Source organism: Solanum dulcamara, chromosome 11, assembly GCF_947179165.1.
Source record: "Solanum dulcamara chromosome 11, daSolDulc1.2, whole genome shotgun sequence".
Taxonomy (NCBI): Eukaryota; Viridiplantae; Streptophyta; class Magnoliopsida; order Solanales; family Solanaceae; genus Solanum; species Solanum dulcamara.
In genome coordinates this window covers 47,191,813-47,211,183 of record NC_077247.1, presented here as the reverse complement: position 1 = coordinate 47,211,183, position 19,371 = coordinate 47,191,813, and the positions used below count along the sequence as shown (strand labels likewise).

General features: G+C 36.1%; 2 protein-coding genes and 1 pseudogene across 5 annotated transcripts; 1 reads left to right on the top strand and 2 right to left on the bottom strand.

Annotated features, from left to right (window-relative positions):
* Positions 1 to 862: 862 nt before the first annotated feature.
* Positions 863 to 1,816, top strand: LOC129872654 (uncharacterized; annotated as a pseudogene).
* A 3,478-nt stretch (positions 1,817 to 5,294) lies between these two features.
* On the bottom strand, positions 5,295 to 10,417 carry LOC129873932 (MLO-like protein 2). Its single transcript, XM_055949126.1, has 14 exons — positions 10,276 to 10,417; positions 9,904 to 9,961; positions 9,647 to 9,801; positions 9,426 to 9,542; positions 8,418 to 8,478; positions 7,298 to 7,386; positions 7,075 to 7,149; positions 6,872 to 6,960; positions 6,724 to 6,773; positions 6,609 to 6,649; positions 6,313 to 6,486; positions 6,179 to 6,214; positions 5,821 to 5,949; positions 5,295 to 5,723 (listed from the first exon to the last, which is right to left on the bottom strand). Exons 1-14 carry the CDS (start codon positions 10,405 to 10,407, stop codon positions 5,430 to 5,432), a joined length of 1,500 nt encoding a protein of 499 aa, XP_055805101.1. The 5' UTR covers positions 10,408 to 10,417; the 3' UTR covers positions 5,295 to 5,429.
* A 1,174-nt stretch (positions 10,418 to 11,591) lies between these two features.
* LOC129872403 (auxin response factor 3-like) lies at positions 11,592 to 18,509 on the bottom strand. 4 transcript variants are annotated; one of them, XM_055947393.1, is made up of 12 exons: positions 18,274 to 18,509; positions 17,812 to 18,150; positions 17,589 to 17,645; positions 17,009 to 17,191; positions 16,803 to 16,887; positions 16,625 to 16,715; positions 16,386 to 16,550; positions 15,474 to 15,593; positions 15,282 to 15,357; positions 13,620 to 13,782; positions 12,293 to 13,474; positions 11,592 to 11,911 (listed from the first exon to the last, which is right to left on the bottom strand). In XM_055947393.1, exons 2-11 carry the CDS (start codon positions 18,133 to 18,135, stop codon positions 12,495 to 12,497), a joined length of 2,244 nt encoding a protein of 747 aa, XP_055803368.1. In that variant the 5' UTR covers positions 18,136 to 18,150; positions 18,274 to 18,509; the 3' UTR covers positions 11,592 to 11,911; positions 12,293 to 12,494. The 4 variants fall into 4 exon arrangements, with proteins under 4 accessions (XP_055803368.1, XP_055803370.1, XP_055803371.1 ...); XM_055947395.1 differs by having other exon boundaries at positions 18,301 to 18,509; XM_055947396.1 differs by having other exon boundaries at positions 17,009 to 17,188; positions 18,274 to 18,508.
* Between the last annotated feature and the right edge of the window lie 862 nt (positions 18,510 to 19,371).

Sequence of the window (19,371 nt, the reverse complement as noted above, 5' to 3'; positions counted from 1 at the left end):
AATAGACACAAATAAATTAAAACAAGGAAGAAATATCTTCTTTAAAACATTCTAGATGACCATATCGAAAAGTTGATTTCGATAACATTTGTTGTTGAGTGATCTTAGCACCAATGTCCTTACATGATTAGATTCGAAATTATATATATGTCTTGTCAACTTTAAATTTCAGCACAGAGATAATAGTTCGAGCGGTATACAATTATAGACTTTGATATGTCAAAAAAAGGAACGAAATCATTTTTTTAAAATATATTAAAAAGGAAAGTAGGCCATTGTTTTTTAAACAAAGAAAGTAAAAAATATAAAAAATAAAAAATATAAAAAAAAAAGCTGGAATTGTAAGGGTGTGTTCGGTACTCCAATTTTTTAATATTCGGTTGGTCAAAAAGTTTAAAAAATATTCTTCTAAAAAAAATAAGATTTTTTAGAAAATGAGGAAATAGAAAAAAAAAGTTACACAAGTGACAATCCTCTCCACCCATCAACATGCCTCATCTTCATTCCACCCCTTAAGCCCCATCCCCACCACTCATAGTATTTGTCTAGATTATATATAAATATTTTTAGGATAATATTTTCTTGCTTACGTATCACTCAACGATGAAAATTTTAGAATATATGGTAATATATTCTGACAGATTTGTAAAAAATTGTATATATTTAGTTTCCATATATAGATAGTTAGTTTCCTTGTATTAGATGCTTGTATTAGGTGTATATATACTTATTACGTTAATGAAATAAAACAAGAGTTTAATTTCTTTCATGGTATCAACTGTCTAGGGCAAATTCTCTCCTTCTTCTCCTAGGTCTCCCGCCGCCACAGCCCCTTCGCCTTCCTCGTCCTCGCTTTTTCACCATGTCTACCTCCAAATCTTTCTTTCATTCTGCTCTTGCTGTCTCCAATATCAAGAACCATGTTTCCATCACTCTTGAGATGGAGAATGTCCAATATTTCACTTGGGCGAAACTATTTAAGATTCATGCACGATCCCATCGGGTAATTGATCATATTATTCCTCCGGCGGCAGGAACGGAGAAACGGCCTCAACAGAAGGAGGACAAAGAACTGTGGTTCACCCTTGACGCCACCGTTCTCCAATGGCTCTACGCTACTATCTCTCATGATCTGTTGCATACAATTCTGGAACCTGACACCACGGCGATGGAGGCTTGAAATCGCTTGCGTGATATGTTTCAGGATAACAAATACTCTCGTGCTGTCACCCTTGAGTACGACTTCACTCATATCGACATGGCCGATTTTCCCAATGTTTTTGCCTATTGTCAACATCTCAAATCTTTGGCGGATCAACTCAAGAATGTTGGCTCTCCAATAGCAAACAATCGTCTAGTTCTTCAATTGGTCTCGGGCCTTATCAAGCCCTACCAAGGTGTGGCGACTCTCATTCGCCAACGCGACCCTTTTCCACAATTTTATGAAGCCCGTTCGATGCTCACTCTTGAAAAAGCTGGTCGTGCTAAGAAAGCAACCCAAAGTTCCTCCGCTGCATTAGTTGCTCGCTCGTCCGAAGGTCCCACTGATGTTCCTGATAATTCCTCTTCCCACCGCCATAATAGTGGTGGAAAGAGGCACCACAACCACAACAATAATGGAGGCAAATCTCGCGGCAGTCATGGCAATCATGGCGGCGGTAGAGGAGCTGGCAGCATCGGCAGTCCTGCTGGCCGTGGTGGTCAGTTGGGTGGCAGCAGCAGTCGCGGCAGCACTGGGCAACATTCAACGGCGCAACACTCTCCACAATTTTCTCCTTGGTCTGGCGGACAACAGTGGCCATGGCTAGCCTCTTAGGGTCCTTGGGTTGTCCCACTATGTCCATATCCGTCAACCACTTAGTCCCAACCCACTTATGGACAGTAGCAGCCACCAAGAGCGGGTGTTCTTGGCCCCCGACCCCAGCAGGCATACACCGCAGCCCCTACGCCTACGGACATTGAGGCCGCAATGCATACTCTTAGAATCACTCTTTCGGATACAAATTAGTACATGGACACCGGTGCCACTTCTCACATGACATCCAATCAAGGTAACCTTACGTCCTATTTTAATAAGAGCATTAATCGTGGTATTATGGTTGGTAATGGTCACTCTATTCCAATCACGGCTATGGTCACACAACTTTGTCTTCCCCGAGTCCTCTCTTGCACTTAAAAAATGTCCTCTATGCATCTCATCTAGTTAAAAATTTGGTGTCCGTCTGCAAATTTACCACTGATAACTCTGTTTCTGTGAATTTTAATCCCTTTGGGTTTTCTATGAAGGATTTTCAGACGGAAAGGCTGGTAATGAGGTGTAACAGTCGGGGAGAGCTTTATCCAATCACCAATCCAGTCACTTTACCATCTACTTTTGCGGCTTTGGCACCTTCTCTTTGGCATGATCGTTTGGGTCACCCGGGCGCACCTTTGTTGAATTCCCTTAGAAGGAATAAATTAATTGATTGTACTCAAAGTAGCGATGTTCGTATTTGTCATTCGTGTCCTCTTGGAAAACATGTTAAGTTGCCCTTTTATGCGTCAACTTTTTGCACTCTTTTGCCGTTTGATATTATACATAGTGATCTTTGGACGTCACCCGTTTTGAGTTCCTCCGGTCATCGATATTATGTCTTGTTTATGGATGATTATTCTAAATTCTTGTGGACATTTCCTTTATCACATAAATCACAAACCTTTTCCACATTCTTAAATTTCAAGACATTTATTCGAACTCACTTTGAACGGGATATTAAGAATATACAATGTGATAATGGCAAGGAATTTGATAATGGCCCTTTTTGGGACTTCTGTAAAATCAATGGTCTATCATTTCGTTTGTCTTGTCCTCACACGTCCCCTCAAAATGGAAAAGCCGAAAGACAAATCCATACGATTAATAACATTGTTTGTACCTTATTAGCTCATGTTTCCCTTCCTCCTTCCTTTTGGCATCATGCTTTACAAATGACAACTTACCTTCTCAACATTCTTCCTCATAAACTGTTAAACTATCACTCTCCTCTTAGCATTCTTTATCGGAAGGATCCTTTTTATTCCCATCTTCGTGTCTTTGAGTGTTTATGTTATCCTCTCTTTCCCTCAACACTAATAAATAAACTTCAACCTCGGTCAACCCTGTATATTTTTTTAGGATATCCGTCACATCATCGTGGGTATAAATGCTATGATTTATCCTCTCGAAAAATTATCCTTAGCCGTCACGTACTCTTTGATGAGACGCAATTTCCTTTTGCCAAGTTACATACCCATCAAAATCACACAAACCAATTTCTAGACGATGGACCCTCTCCATATATGGCTCATCATCTCGCTAACCCTACGAACCTACTGGCTCCACCCCTTTCTACCGCACTACTGCCAGCCTCGCCGTGTCCAGCGGGCTAGTCTGCCCCTTGCCTGGGCAACTTCCTTCCTCGCTGCCTAGGCAGTCCACCCCGTCTTTCACTCTTCCTCCTCTCTCTTCTCCTCGACCCACTCCCATCTCTCCCTCTAGTCTACCTATCGATCCTGTTACTAGGAGTAAGCATGGAATCTACAAGCCTAAGAGGTCTTTTAACCTTCTTACATTCGTCTCGAAGTCCCCTTTACCCCGTAACCCTGTGTCTGCTCTTCGTGACCCAAATTGGAAATTGGCTATGGATGATGAATATAATGCTCTTATTAAATATAAGACGTGGGTGTTAGTGCCCCGTCCTCCTAATGTTAATATTATTCGGTGTATGTGAATTTTTGCTCATAAAGAAAACTCTGATGGTTCATTTGAGCGACATAAAGCTTGTCTTGTAGGTGATGGTAAAACCCAACAGGTTGGCATGGATTGTGGTGAGACATTTAGTCCGATTGTCAAACCGACGACTATTCATACTATTCTTAGTCTGGCTCTCTCCAAGGCATGGCCGATTCACCAGCTTGATGTCAAAAATATTTTCTTACACGGAAAGCTCAAGGAGACTGTGTACATGTATCAACCTTTGGGTTATCGGAATCCTGATCGGCCTAATCATGTCTGTTTGCTGCAGAAATCTCTATATGGACTGAAACAGGCTCCACGGGCTTGGTATAAACGGTTTGCTGACTATGTCCATACTCTTGGGTTTTCTCACAGTAAAACCGATCATTCCTTGTTTGTTTATCATCGAGGTTCTTCTATGGCGTATCTTTTATTATATGTCGACAATATTATTTTAACTGTTTCCTCTGATGAGCTTCGCCAGTCTATCATATCACTTCTTAGCTACGAATTTGCTATGAAGGATTTGGGCCTGTTGAGCTATTTCTTGGGCATTGCTATCACTCGTCATACAACCGGTTTATTTTTATCTCAAAAGAAGTATGCAGCTGAGATTATTGACCGTGCTGGCATGTCCTCGTGTAATCCATCTCCTACTCCAGTTGATATAAAGCCGAAGCTTGGGGCTACTACCAGCACGCCATTTGCGAACCCTTCACTTTATCGGAGTATTGCTGGGGCACTACAATACCTAATTTTCACAAGACTCGGTATTACCTATGATGTGCAATAGGTGTGCTTGTTTATGTATGATCCACGGGATAAGCACATGCACGCTCTCAAGCTCATTGTGCGCTACCTACAAGGTACGTTGGAGTATGGTCTTCACCTGTATCCTTCTTCCACAACCAACCTTGTCTCGTATACTGATGTTGATTGGGGTGGGTGCCCCGACACACGATGTTCAACGTCGGATTATTGTGTCTTTATGGGTGATAACTTGATCTCATGGTCTGCCAAACGTCAGGCTACTTTGTCCCGTTCGAGTGCCGAGGCAGAATATCGAGGGGTTGCCAATGTGGTTTTTGAGTCCTGTTGGTTACGAAATTTACTTTTGGAACTTCATTGTCATATTCCATGGGCTACTTTGGTTTATTGTGATAATGTTAGTGCCTTATATCTGGTTGGTAATCCTGTTCAGCATCAACGCACTAAGCACATTGATATGGATATACATTTTGTCCGGGAGAAGGTGGCTCGTGGCCAGGTTAGGGTACATGTCCCCTCTCGTTATCAGATTGCAGATATCTTCACCAAAGGCCTTTCGTTGGTGTTATTTGAAGACTTTCGGGACAGTCTTAGTGACCTCCCGCTTCGACTGCGGGGTTGTGTTAGAATATATGGTAATATATTCTGACAGATTTGTAACAAATTGTATATATTTAGTTTCCATATATAGATAGTTAGTTTCCTTATATTAGACGCTTGTATTAGGTGTATATATACTTATTATGTTAATGAAATAAAGCAAGGGATTAATTTCTTTCAGAAACTATCAACCAATGCATATAACGAGGCTAAAGTGTCTACAAATAATAATATCTCGCGTTTATTCTAAAACGCACATACTTTAAATCTTGAATTCGCCGCTAAAAATATTTACAACATTAATATTCTAGGGTTGTACTAGTGTAAATGTAGTGGAGTGAAAGCCATCAAAAGATCCATGTTCTGTGTGCTGCTGAAGTTGTCTCTGATCAGCTACTACAATTTCTTCATCGTTTTCAGTATCGGTCGATGATGTACCATCTAATGAAGTTCTAATAAAGGATGGTGAAATATCCAATGAATTTTGTGCCAATAAGTAATTGTTTCTTTTAGCCAATTTCCTCTTTGCTTTTGCTTGCCATCTTCTTAGCCCATTGATCATTCCATCAGTGAAAACACTATTTTTAATTTTGGTTCCCATCTGTTACACAAAAAGAAAAAATAGTATATATACTTAATTGAATTTTAGTTCGAAAAAATATAAGTAGGGATTTGTTTATATTGATATATGTATGAACCTGAGTGACGAGAGCATATAAAGGCAAAGTGACATATCCACAGAGGAAATGAACCACAACTCCCATAACAAGCCTTGTAACAATGTCTACTGTTTTCCGGTGGAAGCAAGAATTTAACCCAAATTTGTACTGCTCAAATAACAATGAAAATCAAATGTAAGTTCGATTTTATAAATAAGCAATTACGTCTTTGAATATATGTGTTGAAAGTAATAATAGTGTATTTGGTAAAAGAAATCCTGAAACTTGGTAAATTTATCCTGCTTGGTAAATTTGTCACTACACTAGAATTTATATATCTAAGGGATTCGAATAATTTATATATAACGTAAATTAAAAGCATGTTCAAAATGCTTACCGAGGTCCATGTAAAGAATGCCAACTGAAACGAGTTCTGCAGATTTTTTTTCCAAAAACAACAAATTGAGAATGAATAAATTAAAATATAAGATTCTTATTGAAAAGATTAATGATAAAATAGTATATATATACCTGAAAGAGGATGAAATGCATGAGATGGAGAAGAAGTTTAGGTTTGCCAAACCAGAAAAATTGATCGTCAGGTCTAACCACTAAGTTTCCTCTAACAACACTTGACTCATAATTGCTGTCCAAACACATTTTTGTTATAATCCCCTCTAGCTTTGTTCCAACCACCACTAACATCTGTGTTTGTTTCATATATAGAAAAAAGACAATGCATGTTGATGAGCTTCACACATGTCTAGTCACTAATCATTTTCTAATATAGGCAGTTTTTTTAAAATTAAAAAAGGGAATTTGCTTACCGCTAGAGGAATGAAAGGAAGCCAGTAGGTGCTACGGAACACTGCAAAAATAAAGAAAAGAATATTAATTATACAGTAAAATTTTGTCATAATTAATATATAGTACAATATTTACCATATGCATTGAAAAATATGAAGAGCATAGAGAACGTCCAAATCCATGGGCTGCATCAACAAAGAATACCAAAAATGTAACTACTTAATTAAATTATGAAAAATGCATTTTTTTTCCTTATATATTATACTATATATAATAGAGATACCTAATTCCCACCACAACTTTAAAATCTTTATCTAAAGCTCTTCTTATATAATTGTGGAAATCAAACTCTGTTCCTTCTGCAAAATGTGCCTAATTAATAAATTAAAGAGTAGTAAGTACATGCCCGGATATCAAATAGTATTAATTAATTCAATAATACATTAATAAAAGAAAAAGAAAAAGAAAAATGAGTTTTGTAAATACCATTATGAATCCATGCCGGAGAGTAAAATAGTCTACTTTATATACTGATCCATAAAATTGCCTCAACAAACATACCTAGCTAGCACAAAAAGTGACATAATAAACAACAGAATTAATTTCTACTTATTGGTTCGATAATTAAAATATATTTTTTGTCTAAATAAGTATAGTAGTAGTAATTGAAAAGCTTAATTAAATAATGAAAAGATATTAGGTTACTTACTGGGAAACGCAGAAAGGGGTATTCACTCCAAAAATTGAGATGCCTCTTTCCAAAGGATGTTTGATGAATTAGTTGAAACCTCCTTGGATCTATAAAACACTAATTAATTAGACACACCATCATGTTTTTTTTTTCACCCGATATTCGGAGTCAATGGAGTCCGACTAAATTTGAATTGCGTATTACAGGATCCATTCATCACACCACTTTACCACAATCCATATTAGTATGTTTTTATTATTATTTCAACGAAATTATTTTCTTAAATTTTTGGAAATTTATTACTTTTAAACAAAATATCTTCCGAAAGATCAACCAAACATGACAAAACAACAAAGCATGCATGTTTTTTTTTCTTTCGGGGAAAGAGCATTGAGTTGAACCGACAGTCTAAGTTTGAGATATGTCTGCTTATGTCACTATTTATAAGTTGAAAGTTCGGAGTTTTAAATTTCTATGTCCATATTTAGATAATGATGTTATTAATACAATTACAAATTACTTTATAAAATAAGCCTAACATTTTCAAAAAATCAAAAAGATATTTAATTGTTTTTTTAAAGTGCCGTTGCCACATTCCAAATCCCATAATAATTATGTCAATTCTTAAATGAAAAGAAATCATAATTAAGAGTATTTTACTCAAAACCTCTTTTAAATTTTAGTAATATGTGAATTTTTTAATTAATTAATATATGTGCCCAAACCTATACTATAACAAATAAAAGATTTTGCGGTATTTAGCAACAATAATATAATTGTCATTATATTAAAGAGAAAAGTATTGAAAACACCCCTAAATTTGGCGTGAATTATTAGTTTCATCCTCTAACTATTGAAAGTCTTAAAAACACCCATTTACTTGACTAACTGAACTTAAATATACCTCAATCTTGCAACATGATTGAAATACACTCCTAAATTCTCATCAAGTTTAATGGTGTTTTCAACACTTCTCTCGACTTTTTATTAAGATCTCTGTGCTCCTACAGATATTTGAGAGCACTTGCTATATTATGTGACAGATCAAAATTGTATTTAAGTTCAGTTCATTAAATATCTTTTTTTGTTGTAATGCTAGAATATTAATTATTTTGGACGGGAGGATGTGACAGCTTACCATGTGAAAATTGATAATCTAAGGTTCTTGTTTCTGCCTCCCAAAATTTCCATCTTCTCATCTGACCATTTACCAAAACAGTAGTAAGAATACAATTCATATATATTATCAAGCATATATAGAACCCGTTTGGATGGGCTTAAAAAAAATAACTTTTATGTATGAAGTGCTTTTAGAAGTTTAAAGTACTGAAAGTTATTTTTATAAATAAGCAGTTGAGTGTTTGGATAAAAGTGCTTAAATGGGGAAAATTATGTGAATTTTAGGGTTAAAAGAATAAAAAGGGTAGTTTGGGAATTTAGTTAAAATATAAGGGATATAAAAGTAATTTCCATGGTCAAAGAAAATGACTTTAAGCACTTAACAAAAAAAAAGTTAGGAATCCTAACTTTTCATTTTTGACTGACTTTAAAAACTTTCTGGCTTAAAGTTAGCATTAGGCAAACACGTCCAAAAGCTGAAAATGGACTTTAAGTTGGTTTTGACCAACTTAAAGCCAATCCAAACGGGCTCATAGAAATGTCCAACTCAAGCTATGAATTGTATATAGAAGACTGACAATCATTGTAAAAAGTTGCACAAATAATGTTCAAATAAGACTTCTATTTCAGTTTCCCTACTTCTTTGTTTTCTTGGTTTTGATGATATTTGGAGTTGATTGCTCGGTGCATAGTGATAATTGTGTAGTAAAGTTTTCTTTTTTTGGTAATAAAAAATCACTTTATTATATATTGATATTTCACACAAAGTCGCTAAAAATTACATGATTAATGATATTTCTGTTATAAATCTCTATATTTCCTCGTACCAATAGATGAAAAGACCAATCATGCAATCAAATATAACTGTGATATAATGAAACACTAGTTAATATTTATGATGTTGACTCAAATAATTGTGATCATAATGAAACACTGATCATTAAGATTAATAGTACTCTACTATTTTAATTAAGAAGAATAAGAAGAAAAAAAAAGTTGTAAAGATTGAACAGCTTTAATTAATTACCTTAAGTGTTCCAAGACTGAAAGTGAGGAAGCAAGAAAGAATATGAAAGGAAGCAAGAGCAAATGTTAAAAGCTGGAGCTCCTGGACACCTGTTCTAGACATCAAAGATTTCTTTCCCTGAAAATAAAATTATTATCATATAAAATTCATTTTAGGAACAAAACATCTTGTGCCAACTCTAATTTAAGAGAAAATTACAATTTGAAAAAATAAAAAAAAACCTGGTGTTCACATTTTGGTTCCTCCTCATCATCATCACTTGTCAAGCTTTGGCAAGGAAGAAAAGTCTGAGCAGCATATTTTGGGATACAAATTTTGGCAATAGGCTTTTGGAGAACAGTCAGCAATAAGGAGATAAATCCCAAAAGCATCAACTCTTCAAATTAAACAACAATTTCATATTAAAAAAAAGAAGTCAAGCAACCATTATGGCTAGCTAATACAAATAATATATTCATTTTAATAATTAGTAGAGTACCTGATTTGATATTGTCTAGAGCTTGAATCAAAGACTTCCTCCTCTTCTTGTTGAAGTACTACAAGATTAATGAATAATCAAACATAGGAAGCAATTACAATTTATATGATCTTGCTTCCTAAACATAAATAGCAAGTGTTGTTGTCGTGTGTGATTAGGAGGTTAATAATTCAAAGTCTCATGCAGATTGAAATATAAGGTAAGACAGTGTATAATATATAGACCAATGTACTTTGATTTTTAAATTTCTCGACTCCATATATATATATTAATTGAAGCTTAATGAATTGAGTTGTCCTATTTATTGCTTCCTAAAGAGAAAGCCAAACTTAATTATTACTATTTGATAGAGAGAGAGAGAGTAAGACGTACCTTAGCTAAGAGATGAAGGGCATGTTCGATAAGAATGGAAATAGTAATCAAAATGAAACATACAACAGCAACAGCCCATGTTGGTGTTGTCTCCAAAGTTATTATGGAACTACTGTTGTTTGAACCTGCCATATATATCTCTCTCTCTGATTTTCTCAGGGTGAAAATCTCTTTGTTTAGGAATTAATGAAAGAGAGAAGGTGTAAGTATTATAGCCATTGAGTTGGTAAAAAGCTTAGGTTTTGGTCAAAAGATGTTAGCCAAATAATACACGAAGGCCATGACGTGGTCGAGAAGTTCCAAAATGTTAAATCTTGGTCTCGTTATCTGTGTCATGGACATGGACATCACAAAGGCCAAATTCACTTTGAGTAAGAAATAATATTAAAGAATATCAGGTACCAAACTCGTCAACTTTTGGGGGCTTTTAATTTTGGGATCGTAAGAGGAAACCTCGCTTTATATTCAAACAAAAATTATGTAGTATGTTGTTTCCAAATTCCTACTAAACTTCTATACTCATATCTTCTTGATAATATGCAATTTCAGGAGACATTTATTAAATAAGAATAGATTAGTAAATTAGATATCGATTTTTTAATAAACATAATTTTTGTTTAAGTGACACTTATTTTTTTTTTGGGTGGAGGGAGTAAGTTCTTCACCTATAATTGTCTTCAGAATTTGAGCTTAAATAGGGCGATCAAGCAGATCTTAAAATTTCCAACAAGTTCTTAAAGAATTAATCCTCTTGCGAATTGTGATAACTGATCCAATAAAAGTACCGTATGAAGGGAATTCTTACACAAAAACAACATTATTAAAGGAGCACCATTTCATCAAAAACAAAAATGGGAACCCAAATCATAAAAGAACAAGCTGATAATTTAGCTGTTACCATAATATCATATATCTAAATTTATGATCAGTGATGAAGGAAGAGCTCGCTGAAATAAGGTTGTCTTGGGTCAATTTTCTTGTGCCACACAAATTTTACGTAATAAAGCTAAAATGATGAATGTACGAATCTCCCAGCTCTCTATGTAACCATCAAGCTACAAAGTCTACAAGGTCTGGAAAAAACAGTGAGAACATTAATAAGACTAATAAGCAAGAAAGGCACTGCACAAACTACCATGAGTTGAACGATAAGAGGAATTCCAGAAACTGAAACTGATCGAGAGGAGAGCATTTACTCTAACAAAAAACAATTCTTCAGCATAACATAATAATTTGTAATTTCCAAGATTAGGCGACGGTACGGCAGGTCATCCAAAGAGAATAAATCCATGTAACGAAAATTAAGGAATGCAGGATTGTCAAATAACAAACAGGAAACCATATTCAGCCTGCTTAATTACAGGTCTATACATGACAATTCCATAACAATTACAACGGCGTTCCTGAGACGTGAGCTCCTACAACAAACTTACCGCCTTTTATAGGAGCTTGAGTTAGTTCACAGCAAAGAGAGAAGATAAATATACATATACAAGTTTCTCAAACCTAAAAGAAAGACCACTAGGTATTTCAAGCAGAACACATTTATCATACAGACATCTTGATGCAGCAACACAACCTCCAATTGTTACATCATAGTACATCAGCATCACAGGAACATACACGCCAAATTTTCCTGCAATGTGAAACAACCCTAAAAGTCATGCTTATACACATGTTACTAAAAGCAAATTTAAGGGACAGAAGCCAAATGATTGCAAAAAGTGTACTGGAAAATATCAAGGCCACAGCCCCTGGAAAACCAAACCAAACTAGATCTTGGTACATTGCACCGGTGACTGAGAAAATATCCAAACAGAATCTCATTGAGAACGCAATTAGAATTACTTCCCATAGAGTGAACTTTTATTATTCAATCAAAAATTAAACTTCAGACCATCTACCGCTATGCTCCCCCATTGGACAAAAGGTTTATTCTTTATTGAAACTTTCATGAAATTATGCATGATAGTCAATGAAAGCAGATGAGTGAAATTTGTAGTGCAGGTGTACTTACAAGCACATACGTTCCTCAACGGTATCAATCTTCATTAAAAACTCTCAATTCTCATCTCTGGATAAGCATTCTACTGGCAACTATATGCTTGCGCACTCAAACAGCCAGAAGATTACATGGCAACTAAAATCTAAGAATCAATAATGCTGGACACACATCCTTCAGTCTACATATGCTAGCATGACCTCACAACAAACACCTGCTACAGAGCAATATCAAGAAGCACATCTCTTGCTGCATAGAGGTCATTTACTTTAGTAAAATTTGTTCCCACAACATTAGTCATCAATGGTGGCCCTGGCTGCAATTTTCCATCACCAGAAGGGAGAAATGTTGTTTCTAGACCATGTGAATATACAGCTTCGGAGGGAGTCTCTGCTCTAGTTGCACTTATTTTACTCTCGGTCAAGGGGAATCCAAAGATCCTGCAACTGGTTTTACACGTGGAAACTAAGTTTTGATTGCCTTTGAATGACGACTGTGTTCCAAGAGAAAGATATGAAATTCCTGTTTGCTTTTGCTCCTTTAAGAAACCAAAAGAACTGACTCCTTGAGTACCTTCCTTCCTACTGATGTCCACAGTATGTGAGCCAGATGCGAGATACCTACAACAGTTCTCAGACATATCTAAAGAAGCCTGGTTGCCAGGCTCAAGTTTCCCATGTTTCTGATTGAACATAGCCTGGAACTGTGAAGCTGGAGGGCTTGGATGCTGAAAAGTGAGTGCAGAAGGTGGTGATGATGCTGGGACAGGATTGCTTGGCTTGCATTGAGTGCGATTATCTAGGTTTGGAGCAGGCCACCTGTTTCCATGGTTTGGAACCCGAATACCGGCAAAAATACCGGTCCTACTTTTCTCCTCGATTTGGATACCAGCTTGAGCTCTCCCATAAAGAGGGCTTGTAAAAATTTCTTGACCTTGCAAGACCTTATTGAATCGAAGAGATTCACTAAAGCCAATGCTTTCATGGGACTTGTCATTGTCACCAAGCAGGGGTCTGATGCTGTTTCCCATTCTAGATATCCCAGAACTAGGAAAAGTAGGAAAGCATCTTATGCCCGCTGGACGAGGACTCCGTGCATCAAGTCCACCATAAGGAGCATGCATCCCCAAAATTTCTTGACCTTGCAAGACCTTCTGGAACCTAGAAGATTCCCCAAAGTCTGATACTGCAATTCCATCTGAAAGAGTAAAGGCAAAGACTACTTACTACCATTGCAGAAGCATTATACAATTGAATTCAAGCAGGAATGAAATGTGTGTGTGTGTATGTATATGCATGTGTTGTGTTGGGTGTGTGCACAAGAGAGAGAAAGAGAGGGAAACCTCTAGGAATTGGAAAATCTGCCTTTGAAATTGGAAAGCCAACCCTGGTCCTCTTTGCAGAAGGCATCACCAAACTGCTGGGTACAGGAGCTGAACCAGATGGCTCAATCTCCCATGGTGAAACTCTATTATGTCGAGAAACATCAAGATCATCCCACCTGACCTGAAATATCCATTCAGCAACATATTTAGTGAGCCCAAAAAAAAAAGTAGTTTCTAGAGACATGAGAAAAACAACTGTGCACATTGGAACCATTATTTAAGATGTATAACTATTTCAACACTTTGTTTGGTCAAAAAGCAGATGGAGGTTTCAGTAGTTAACTAGAAAAGGACGAAGATAGCTAGAACTGTTACATTACATTCCAAGGGGAGAAATATACACATGCGAGGGACCTCCATAAATTTAAGTGAATTTACCTAGAAGTGTTCAAAAACATAGTTCTAAAGAAGTATCAGAAGTAATTTTCAATGTTGAGATACTTCTCCATGAATTCTGTAGCTGTAATTATATTACCAAAAGAATAGAAAAACTCAAAGAACAAATCTTGTGGATTACTGTTTGCCAATATATAATAAACTTGGCAGTTTTAAAAAGGTTTCTCACTTATTCGTAATTATTCCACCAAACACTTTATATGGAAAGAAAAAAAAATAGTTGAAAAAAGTCGTAACACACTAGTGAAAATATTACACAACTTCTGCAGCAATGTTAGCATATCCAGTCTCCAAACATTCACAAATTACAGACAACAAACACTAGAGTTATAGAAAGATCTTTTCTTCATTTATTATTACTATTATTTGGAGAAATGAAAGTATTCATTGATCATATACCAAGATGGTGTCAACAGTTTCATTTATGCTGTACCTGCAAATAGAAAATTACTGTGCTAAACTCATAACACAATAAATGATTAAGGTTGAGTCATTCAGATACTGTTCACATAGTTTTGACACTGCCATGCTGTGTTATAAATGAAGTAATCTTGATAAATTCATTGTAATTTTATTATATTCCTTAGAAAATACCTAAATTCTTGGCAATGCAAAGCTACATACATAACTGGATTAAATATATATTTCCTTCTTTTCTTGCAATCTAATTAATTTGGTAGTGCTATATTGGAATATAGTCAACCTAATATGTCCTTCGAAGTATATTATCACATGTTTATTTTAATATTAAAAAATGACAAAAATATTTTTTTAAAAATGAGAAATCCAAGAAAATACAAAGCACTGAAAAACCAACTTAATTGGTTTGGATGGTTCAAACATTTGAAAAACAAACTTACTAATTAGTTCGGTTTCCTTTTAGTGAAAAACCGACCCAAACCAGCTGCAAACAACCCTAATTAGAATTACTAAAATCTTCCTTACCCTGATACAGTTCAAGGAACTACATATGCAGACTATTCTTGGTTCCATTTTAAACTTTATCAATATATGAGTAAGCAGAAACTAAGTAACATAAGCAAGGGTGCCTATTTAGCTCAACTGAGGCACAGTGAGCCAAACAGAGTATCAGCCCCCATACCTACGACCTTTTAACCTGATTGAGAAAAGAACTTCCTCCTTTATTTTCAATTACTTAACCAGATGTATCTAGGTTAAGCTTTATGCCATCAGAATACAAGCAGTGCAGGACAGGTAGCATACCAATAGGCACCTCCATTTCGAACCAGGCCATCGAACGGGATCTACATCGTTGACTCCTAGAACAAGTCCAGTGAACCTGATACATACCCGTCAGATATTGAAGTACCATGTTTTGAATCACTAAAAGTGTAAACAGCCTCCTGTTGAACCAAGCCTAAAGCGCACAAAAAAAAATTAAAACTATAGACTGACCTTTGCTCAGCTGCATCTTCTGTTTCGACACGCATCTTAAACCTCATTCCAGCTGAAAAGGGATGTGCAAGAGTCTTAGAGAATTTGTGGTAAGGTACAATGAAGTCCGATGAGCTACCCCTGAAATAAAAAGATCCACAGGACTAAGAGAAAATGGACTGGGATGGACAAGTAGATTCTAGGATAGAAAATAATCCATTACAAAATAGACCAAAGTAAATATACTTAATTCAGAATCAAAAGCATCTACTATTTACACCAAGTGCTACATCGACTTAATAAGACTTCAAACGAAGCCAATAAATAGCTCAATCTTTTATGAAAAGTATAAACAGCTCCATTTTTTATATTGTGTTGACAGAAATCTTTTGTACATTCTCCAACCAAGCCACTGATTTAAATTTTAGAGAAACAATAATTAATATAGAGTTGGAAACAGGCAGAACCCAGTGCACTCGAATGCAGTAGATAAGCGCCCAACCTCCCACATCTGATTGACAGCATTCCTCCACTTTCGTCAAACAACAATATCACATCCGTGTATGGAACACTCTACTATTTCCCTTAAATCAATTGTTTCCAGATAAAAACCTGGAAATGTGTTGCTCACAAGCTGCTATCTAGCTTTCTAAACAAAGAAATTTTCAAGGTACTAAAGGAAAAGTAGAGGGAACATAATAAAATCAGGAAACCTTTGAGAAGAAAGAAAAATTGCAGCACTTCAACTCACATCCAGTCAGTTGTTCAACATTTGAAAATCAAGCTTTGAATTTGCAGTAAATACTTATATACAAGCAGGTGAAAGGAATAATAGTAAAGACAACATCACATGCATAACAAAATTAATAGACCTTCTGAAATAAGATAGCATTGGAATACCATAAGCTAGAATCTTTTACAGAGATTGAATACCTTGGGTTATAACAAATGTTGAAGGCATTTCTGCTAGATATGGCATTAACGGCATCTACAATGCCATTAACATTCAACAGTTTGCTATAAGGAGCCAGATAACTAGAACATGTTTTTCCTTGGGCAGCTCGTCTCACTCCTAACCTAAGCTCGCCATCACCAGTCCTACAAAAATAATGGGAACATGAGAAATAAAATAACATAATGCAGAACTTCTTGCAAAATTTAGCTTTTCACACCTCAAGAAAAGAACAGCGTCACCAGAAACAAGCTTCTTCTTGTTTACAAATGCACTCCATCCTGTAGTGAGCAGATGTCGTCGTGGCTGACCTGCATTGTGAAGAAGTTCATTCATCATTCACCCAGCTTTGGCACTTTTCAATCAATAGATATCCAAAGCATAGTAACTTTCTGTACCCCGATAGATATGCCGAAATTTCCACTCTATACCATGCAGATCTTTGGCTACCAGCTCCTGTGAAGGCCTCTGTTGTCTGTAATCCTGCAGTAATATCATTGTGCTCCTGTAAGTCAGATATCCAAATTCTTATAAACTCACACAACTACATCTAAACACACTCATCTACTATTTACAATTGAAGTTAGCTTAAAGAAAGCTTTACCAAGGGAGGAAAGCAATCTTCAGCCGCCCGACGGGGGACAGAAAAACCACCATGAGTGCTGGTATCCGATGCAGTAAGAGTCTTGCAGAACATGTGTGGTGTTATTGATTTTCCGGCACCTTCAATTTCCTCCTCTTCATTATCTGCATCAATGTCTCCATCCCTCCATTTCTGCTCAATCTGCTAATGAGATAAAAATACTACAATGAACTCAATGAAAAAAAATTCAACAAAACAACAGTTTCAGTACATTTTGAATATGTTTAATACTATCATATACAAGCGTTTCAACACGTCCTTACTTTGTTAACAAGAACTTGCCTAAACTTTAAAGTGTGACATATCCAAGTTAATGAAGATACCACCTTCCTAGACAAACCACATAAATCATATTCGCCTCCCTCTCTTCTTTTTAATCTGCTTGAATAAAGCTCCAATTTTGGCTATTTATTAGCAATGGTTAAAACAGAGTAAAATCACCCTCACAATGCTTGTATTTACCAAATTTTACCTACAGGAATTAAATTTAAGAAGCTAGAAAAACACATCAAAATCAGAAAACAATAGAAGCACATAATACCTGATTGTCAGGAACTAGTGAGACTTGTGCATAGACCTCATCAGTAGCCGCATCCGCCTGTAATTCAAGACATTTGGCAACCAAATGCCAGGCAATTAAACAATTATTCAAAATTTCTACAATCAACACTAAGCAGAGAAAATTACTCAAGCAAATACTTCAACCAATCGGTCCCGAATTTTCAACAAATTTAAAGACTAAGCAGAGGAAAAAGTATACTTACTCGTAGCTTCACATCTACAACGCGACAAAAAACGTGAGGGAGGTTACAAACTATGGGCGGGTACTCAGAGAGATGTTCCAAGTGACCCTGAGGTAGGTACACAACCGCACTTCCTTTCTTCGGCAGCGAAATCAACGGTCCAGCACACGCATGCCAGAGCTCCATACACACCGATGCCACCACCGGCGGAGTTGACGACGTCAAATCCGAACTTCCTGACGCCGCCGACGACGTTGCCGGTGAATCCAATGACACCGGCGCCGCCGTTTCATCTCCTCCGTCATCGTTATCCACAGTATTCAGATCAAAAAGTCCAGACATCATCTTTAAACCCTAAGACTAAATACAGAGAAGATTCGTCAAAATTTCTCAAAACTCCTAAACATATATATACACATAAATATATGTATGTCTGTATGAATACAGAGACATAATAAAGAGAGTAATTAACACAGATAGTACCTTTTGGTAGTTCAACTGCGCACTCACCGCATTGCATAAAGAAGATGACTCGCTTTCACTTTCTCTCTCTTTGCTTTCTCTCTCTAAAAAGTGAACTGCTTTTTCTCTACATATCAAATCACACTTTATGTGAGTGTCCTTCACAGCTCACAGTTATATATATATATATATATAGAAATTGATATAGATACAGAAAAAGTTGTACGTATAGATGAACCTGCAAATTGCAGCAGCTGCTAGAGCAGCGCTGCAACTGCTGGATATAGGCTGGAGAGGGGGTGGGTTGGGGGGGGAAACAGACGAATAGTATCACTGTCTATAATTAGATGTATGTATAACCTATAGATACAGTATGATTTGTACGTATACATCAGATACTGTATGTATAATAATCATACAGATAATGACTGGTCACTCAGAGTGGTGTAAGGCGGGGCGGGGGTAACGCGAAGGGAGTGGGGGTAAAGGGGAATGTATAAAAGACTCCCTGTATTTTCGGGGGATGTCTATTGTGTCCCCTTCATAATCAACAAATCTCTACCATGTCCCGTTTAACATTATTTAATCTTTTGGTTCAAATTTGACTCTACATTTCCAGACACAATAATATTTTATTCTTTTCTTTTTTGGTTTTAACCAAAACAAGCAAAAAAAAATTGGGCCTTTTTTTGTTGATTTTAAGGTACTTTTGTTATAATATCTACTTACTTATTACTATTATATCGTGTGATTCATTTTGAGGCAAATAGAATTGAATTATTTCTTTAACATTTAGCAACTTCCCACGCAGAATGTTCATTGTTCGATGTGCATCTTGTATTAATAAACTATAATAAAAAGGAATAAAATGCATGCCAACGATGTTTTTAGTGATTAATTAACAAGTCAATATAGAGGTGTCGACCTATTAAATTAAAAAAAAATTATTTAAATACACAATTTATTTTACTATTTACTCTAAAATCTTTTAACGTTTGAAAAAATTACAAAAAATTCTACTTTCCTATTCTCCGATATCACTCTTACGCGAACGCGATGTATTTGGACAGATAATGTATTGGGACATTGAGCGATGCATGAGGACAGGTTTGTCTTGGA

Coding starts and splice junctions, on each gene's coding strand:
- LOC129873932 (XM_055949126.1), bottom strand. CDS start 10,407: ATGGCAGGTTCAAACAACAGTAGTTCCATAATAACTTTGGAGACAACA. Junction 6,774..6,871: donor AAAGTTGTGGTGGGAATTAG/GTATCTCTATTA, acceptor TTGTTGATGCAG/CCCATGGATTTGGACGTTCT. Junction 6,487..6,608: donor TTCCTTTCATTCCTCTAGCG/GTAAGCAAATTC, acceptor AAACAAACACAG/ATGTTAGTGGTGGTTGGAAC.
- LOC129872403 (XM_055947393.1), bottom strand. CDS start 18,135: ATGATGTCTGGACTTTTTGATCTGAATACTGTGGATAACGATGACGGA. Junction 15,594..16,385: donor AACATTTGTTATAACCCAAG/GTATTCAATCTC, acceptor TTTTTATTTCAG/GGGTAGCTCATCGGACTTCA. Junction 15,358..15,473: donor GAAGATGCAGCTGAGCAAAG/GTCAGTCTATAG, acceptor GGTATGTATCAG/GTTCACTGGACTTGTTCTAG.